The sequence below is a fragment of the Drosophila miranda genome, chromosome 4 (genome assembly GCF_003369915.1).
Source record: "Drosophila miranda strain MSH22 chromosome 4, D.miranda_PacBio2.1, whole genome shotgun sequence".
Classification (NCBI taxonomy): Eukaryota; Metazoa; Arthropoda; class Insecta; order Diptera; family Drosophilidae; genus Drosophila; species Drosophila miranda.
In genome coordinates, this window is record NC_046677.1 from 19,820,702 (window position 1) to 19,826,050 (window position 5,349).

Below are 5,349 nucleotides of genomic sequence, written 5' to 3' on the forward strand. Positions count from 1 at the left end.
CTACGATTTTTTTCATTTCTTGATTCAGCCTATATACTGGAAAACGGTCCCATGCTTGAAGAAAAAACAACAAAGTTTGAGCTTAAAGTAATTTCATGTTTTAATAGGTAAAATAGAACTATAAAAAGTAGTCTACGCCTTCACGCCATACGCCTCCGGCATTCTTTCTATGGCGTACTTATGGGCCGACACATACATAATGGGCACTCCGGGTATTTTTCTAATGCGGTTCTTAAGATCTTTGTCGTTGGTGGCCACTATGTAGCACTTGTGCTGGCGCACACGCTCCACGATGCAGTCATCGGCGTAGGTTCCCTTGTGCAGGCAGGGCAAGCGCTCGAAGCGGGGATCTGATATGATGCGCAGTGCCAGCTTGTACTTGTTGCCCAGCTTCTCCAACTCAGCGCGCACACAGTCTGAAATGTAGGGTATGCATTTGGCATATAAACAATCCATCATTCCCTGCACAATATCCAGTTTGCTCTTAATGCTAAAGTTTATGAAATTGGTATCCAGGACTATGTGGTAGGGTGGTCCCAACTGGGTGTTGTACTGGAAAAAGAGCGCCGAGCTCTGCTGCGTGGCCTCGTGGACTTTCACCTGGTGAGGATCCTCGGCTTTCTTTCGCTTTTCCCGAATTTGATCCTTCAGACGCGAATCCGTAGGCTTCATCAGGCGTTTAAGCTGCGCATTTCGCTGTTTCTTTACCTTCTGGGTTTTCTTTTGTTTGCCCTGTGGGAAGAATAAATCCGTTACCATAAGGGACATTCCAATGGAAATAGATATTTACCATTTTAAGGTATTTTCAGTTTAAAATCAAATTAAAAGGGCGCACGTGTAGAAAACTATTTTGGTCATCAGCTGTTTTCCCGATTGGTATCGATATAACTTTTTTTCAAAGCAACGCTGAAATATATCGAAAGACCACAAAATCATTCCTGCGGTGGATCGATATTAGATGAAGCATAGCTGTGCCGCCATTTTCGTTCTAGCATTTCCACGTGCGCCCGGATGTGGCTTCACTTTTATTCGACAACTCAAGCAAAATGGTAAGCAAATGGAACCCAGTGAAAAATTGAGTTTAAAGTTCAACAAAAAATGCAATGCCACAAATGATGAAACTGATGACGAGACTGAAAGAACATTTTTCTCGACTTAACGTTGTATCTTTCAATGTTTCGTTGAACAATATTTGTTCATTAAAGATTATTCGGCAATCTGATGGCATTTAATTTACTTTTGCTGGCTGTGTGTTCAATTAAACAACTGCTAATTGACGATGTTTGCTTTGCAGGGATAAATACCACGAACTTTGGTGAAATTTTGAACAATTGACGCCATGTAAGTGTGCGTACACAAGGCCACGCGGCCGATGAGACACCTTGGGCATTCAGCCCATTTGAGACTCCTCTGGGCATTGAGGTAAGGACAACTTCTTGTTATGCAGTTTCTTTTTTTTTTTGTGATGAACTTTTACACAGACCTGTACTGAATAGACTCATGCGGAAAAATGTAAACTGATTCAAGAAAGAAAAAAAGGTTATTTTATTTATGAATTCTTTCATTAATGAGATATGTATTTCGTTATTGTTTTAGGTTATGTCTAACAAACGGCCCATGGAGACGACAGTGGGGAAATTTTTGTAACAAGGTATGCATTCAATTTAGATAATATTAAACAAAGTGAGAAACTTTTACACAGACCTGTACTGAGATAATCATGCAGATAAAATGTAAGCTGATTAAAGATTCAGCAAATTCAAAGCTAACATTTTTGTTTTAGATCTTCTTTAATGTACTCCCTAATTTCAGATTTCAAACTCTGCTTTGAGGTTATGGCGTGCATCTGATGGCTACTCCAGGCACATGGTACTTCGTTGTGAAAACCAAACAAGGTAATATTTTCACCCACTAATCCGATGGATTATTCTGAGTAGCTAAATGATGATTACCTTAAATACCTTTTGCGGTTTCCACCAGAAAGCCTCGGCTTAATGATGGGCTTAGGTGTCTGATTTCTACACGCTTCTACACATATATTGTTCCCGGTTTTTTCTTGTAAAAACTAATCTGATTCTTAATTTTTTTAGCAAATATGTCGGAATTTTAAATGACTACCGAATCTGTAACTGCACCTATTTTAAAGGTAATTTATAAAAGCTTTGTACTATTTAATTTGTTTAAATGATGATTACCTTAAACACCTTTTGCGGTTTCCACCAGAAAGTTTCGGCTTAATGATGGGCTAAGGCGTCTGATTAATAATTTTTACACAAATTTTGATCGAGCTTATACGTTCCCTATTAATACCATATTTATTTAATTACAGATTTTCATTATTCTTTAATGGCTTCAACTGGATGGCATTTGCTCAACAGTACTGGGGTTTAAGGCGCATCAATTGAATACAAAATAAATCTAATTAAATACAAAATAACAAGTACAAAATTTATTTGGAAATTGGGATCTTCTGTTTTAGTGGGAGAGTCTCTCTTGAAGTCCGCCTTTTCTGTATGTGGCAAGAAACGCGCATCAGCGAAATTTCATTTTCATTTTGTGGAATCTACGAATTTATAAAGCTGTCGAATTTTGTGTTTCAAAAGAAGCCGCGCAGATGTGTGCTCGATAACGGAAGTTGCAGAGTTGCAGTGGGTTATTAATCTAACGCGAAATAAAAGCTGAAACTCGCATAAATGCTAGCTGATGCAATCAGTTGGTTTATTTAATTGCTGGGAGTACACGGCCTATTCAGTAATGTCTTCCAAAATCTCAATTGCTTGCTACACTAGCCTGCCGCCTGTTGCACAGAGTTGATCGATAACATGTACCATGAGACGCGCCGATTTAATCAAACCGCTGTTGCGCATAAATAACAACAAATCCAGAGTCTGGAGGGAAAACTACGCAACGCAGATAAATACGGACTACGCGGAGTGCACACTGGACCCCAAGGAGTATGTGGACTTTAAGAAACAACTGCGACAGATCAATCTACTTCCCAAGGATGGACACACGTGCTTGCAAGTGGAGTGCCGGCTGTGTGAACGTAACAGGCAGCCGGCTGCAGCACACACAAGGGGCGTCGCTGAGCAAGGGCTGTTGGCTTACGTAAACAAGCGGACGGGTGTGTAACGGAGCGGATTTTCATTAGCAAACTATCTATATATGTAGATTCCTCTTTCTAGGAGCCTTTATCTGTCCAAATTGTGATGTGAAAACCTCTCTGAGCAATGCTCTGGCGGCTTATCAGATCCCCTCGCCAGCCGGCTACCAGCGCCCCCCACAAACTCAGCCCGTATATGAATCGCGCTTTTCCTACCTTACAAATGTGACGCCAGAGGCATGTGAGGCCCTAGGAATCAAGGGTTTGAAGGAGTCGCAGTTGAATGCCATTGGAGCCCAGTACGAGCCGGAACAGAATCTGCTGCATTTCAAGCTACGCAATGCAGCGCAACTAGTGGTCGGGGAAAAGGTGCTGCATTTAAGCGACCGCCATGAGGAGACCTTTCAGGGCACGTCCATGTCGGGGCTGCTTATTCATGGTGTGGGGAACAAAAGTAAAGCGGTTTTAGTCAGCAATTTACTTGACTTCATTGTCCTTGCCACACAGAACATCGAAACGCGTACGTACAACCGCTTGCTTTCCTTGCAATTCACAGCTCACAGAATGCAGTTTTTGCTTTCAGATTGTATTGTTTGCCTACCGTACGAGCTGAAGATGCTGCCGCAGGAATGCCTGCCTGGATTGGAGCGCTTCAAGGAGCTGGTCTTTTGGCTGCACTACGATAGCAGTCACAACTGGGATGCCGCCCGAGCATTTGCCCAAAAGATAGAAGAAAAGCGTTGCCTTCTCATTAGAGCCACCGAAACGGAGCCAGCGCCGCACCTGGCACTACGTCGTCGGCTCAACCTTCGCCACATACTGGCCAAGGCTACGCCAGTGAAGCACAAGGCCATCACTACATTTGGGGCGATGAGGAACGACATACTCAGCGAGCTGCAGAACATTGAAAAGGTGAACGGCGTCAAGTGGAAGCGTTTCCCAGTGCTGAACAAGTTGCTTAAGGGTCATCGTAGGGGAGAGCTGACTATCCTGACCGGACCCACGGGCAGCGGGAAAACCACCTTCATGAGCGAGTACTCCCTCGACCTAGCCATGCAGGGCGTGTCCACACTCTGGGGCTCCTTCGAGATACGCAACACCCGTTTGGCCGCCACTTTGCTGCGACAATATGTGGGCTACCCCTTGGATAATAAGTTGCAGGAGTTCGACCACTGGGCCACGGAGTTTGAGCGCATGCCGCTCTATTTTATGACCTTTCACGGCCAGCAGCCCCTGAAGCCAGTGCTGGAGGCCATCGAGCACGCGTCCTACGTACACGACGTGATGCATGTGATAATCGACAACCTTCAGTTCATGATGGGAGTCTCCTCATTTCGCGGCGACAAGTTCTGGGAGCAGGATTCCATCATTGCAGCCTTTCGCAGCTTCGCCACCAAGCACAATGTCCATGTCACGCTAGTCATGCATCCGCGCAAGGAGCGCCAGGAGGATGACCTCACCACGAGCTCCGTCTTTGGTACGGCGAAGGCCACACAGGAGGCGGACAATGTGCTTATCATTCAGGACAAGCGACTCACATCGGTGCGCGGCAAAAAGTATTTGCAGATAGCCAAGAACCGCTATAGCGGCGATCTGGGTATCATGCCGCTCGAGTTCGACAAGGAGGCGCTCAGCTACTCCTCGCAGATCCAAGGTGCCAAGCGGCGAAGGGAGAAGACAACGACAGAGGCCTGACGTACTTATCTATGCATTTGTTGATACTATCTGATATAATTATTCTGTTGTCTAGAACTAGGTTAGGCTTATACATAAAATCCTTGCGTCGTCTGGCCATGGGATGCATCACGTTGAGCTCTGCTTGTAGTTCTTTGTGTTTAGGATTTTCTTGCCGCACATGGCGCATATGGCCTTTTTGTAGGCGCACGCCTGGCAGTAGTGGGATCCCATCTGGTGGACCTTTTGTCGGCAGATGCTGAAATGATAAGCAATCTCATGAGCCTGGAATTCAGCGTACGGTTTGTCTTTTCTTACCGGCAAGGTGCCAGGGTCGAGCCCATAGGATTGTATCGGTCCCGAGCCGAGGATAGGGCTTTGTTTTCATTTATCTTACGTCCACCGGCTGGGGCGGTGCTGGTTTTCCAGGGATTTGGGGCCGAGACTTTCGTCAGTTTCGCCTCGCACTTCTCGCAAACCATTTTTTTTTTCTTATCAATTTGTTTTGATTTTGCAATGCAGTGAGTGTGACCGTACTTGGAAACGATAACATTTATTTTTGCCTATCGCTG

At 44.8% G+C, this 5,349-nt stretch overlaps 4 protein-coding genes and 1 non-coding gene across 5 annotated transcripts; 3 read left to right on the forward strand and 2 right to left on the reverse strand.

Moving 5' to 3' along the window:
• Nucleotides 1–75: 75 nt before the first annotated feature.
• On the reverse strand, nucleotides 76–898 carry LOC108162967 (rRNA-processing protein FCF1 homolog). Its single transcript, XM_017297966.2, has 2 exons — nucleotides 791–898; nucleotides 76–732 (listed from the first exon to the last, which is right to left on the reverse strand). Exons 1-2 carry the CDS (start codon nucleotides 791–793, stop codon nucleotides 133–135), a joined length of 603 nt encoding a protein of 200 aa, XP_017153455.1. The 5' UTR covers nucleotides 794–898; the 3' UTR covers nucleotides 76–132.
• Nucleotides 899–941: 43 nt separating this feature from the next.
• On the forward strand, nucleotides 942–2,434 carry LOC108162970. The gene is made up of 6 exons (XM_017297968.2): nucleotides 942–1,049; nucleotides 1,295–1,422; nucleotides 1,597–1,651; nucleotides 1,813–1,895; nucleotides 2,091–2,146; nucleotides 2,330–2,434. The coding sequence occupies exons 2-6, from the start codon at nucleotides 1,373–1,375 to the stop codon at nucleotides 2,389–2,391; spliced, it is 306 nt and encodes a 101-aa protein (XP_017153457.1). The 5' UTR covers nucleotides 942–1,049; nucleotides 1,295–1,372; the 3' UTR covers nucleotides 2,392–2,434.
• LOC117189209 lies at nucleotides 1,108–1,224 on the forward strand. Its single transcript, XR_004473265.1, has one exon. It is a non-coding gene; the product is annotated as a small nucleolar RNA Z5 (small nucleolar RNA).
• Nucleotides 2,435–2,614: 180 nt separating the features above from the next.
• Nucleotides 2,615–4,915, forward strand: LOC108162964 (twinkle protein, mitochondrial). Its single transcript, XM_017297963.2, has 3 exons — nucleotides 2,615–3,124; nucleotides 3,186–3,623; nucleotides 3,687–4,915. The coding sequence occupies exons 1-3, from the start codon at nucleotides 2,830–2,832 to the stop codon at nucleotides 4,796–4,798; spliced, it is 1,845 nt and encodes a 614-aa protein (XP_017153452.1). The 5' UTR covers nucleotides 2,615–2,829; the 3' UTR covers nucleotides 4,799–4,915.
• On the reverse strand, nucleotides 4,796–5,279 carry LOC108162971 (cysteine-rich PDZ-binding protein). The gene is made up of 2 exons (XM_017297969.2): nucleotides 5,096–5,279; nucleotides 4,796–5,036 (listed from the first exon to the last, which is right to left on the reverse strand). Exons 1-2 carry the CDS (start codon nucleotides 5,257–5,259, stop codon nucleotides 4,907–4,909), a joined length of 294 nt encoding a protein of 97 aa, XP_017153458.1. The 5' UTR covers nucleotides 5,260–5,279; the 3' UTR covers nucleotides 4,796–4,906.
• Between the last annotated feature and the right edge of the window lie 70 nt (nucleotides 5,280–5,349).

Coding starts and splice junctions, on each gene's coding strand:
- LOC108162964 (XM_017297963.2), top strand. CDS start 2,830: ATGAGACGCGCCGATTTAATCAAACCGCTGTTGCGCATAAATAACAAC. Junction 3,125..3,185: donor TTACGTAAACAAGCGGACGG/GTGTGTAACGGA, acceptor TCCTCTTTCTAG/GAGCCTTTATCTGTCCAAAT. Junction 3,624..3,686: donor CACACAGAACATCGAAACGC/GTACGTACAACC, acceptor TTTTGCTTTCAG/ATTGTATTGTTTGCCTACCG.
- LOC108162970 (XM_017297968.2), top strand. CDS start 1,373: ATGAGACACCTTGGGCATTCAGCCCATTTGAGACTCCTCTGGGCATTG. Junction 1,423..1,596: donor AGACTCCTCTGGGCATTGAG/GTAAGGACAACT, acceptor TTATTGTTTTAG/GTTATGTCTAACAAACGGCC. Junction 1,652..1,812: donor GGGGAAATTTTTGTAACAAG/GTATGCATTCAA, acceptor CCCTAATTTCAG/ATTTCAAACTCTGCTTTGAG.
- LOC108162971 (XM_017297969.2), bottom strand. CDS start 5,259: ATGGTTTGCGAGAAGTGCGAGGCGAAACTGACGAAAGTCTCGGCCCCA. Junction 5,037..5,095: donor TCGACCCTGGCACCTTGCCG/GTAAGAAAAGAC, acceptor TTATCATTTCAG/CATCTGCCGACAAAAGGTCC.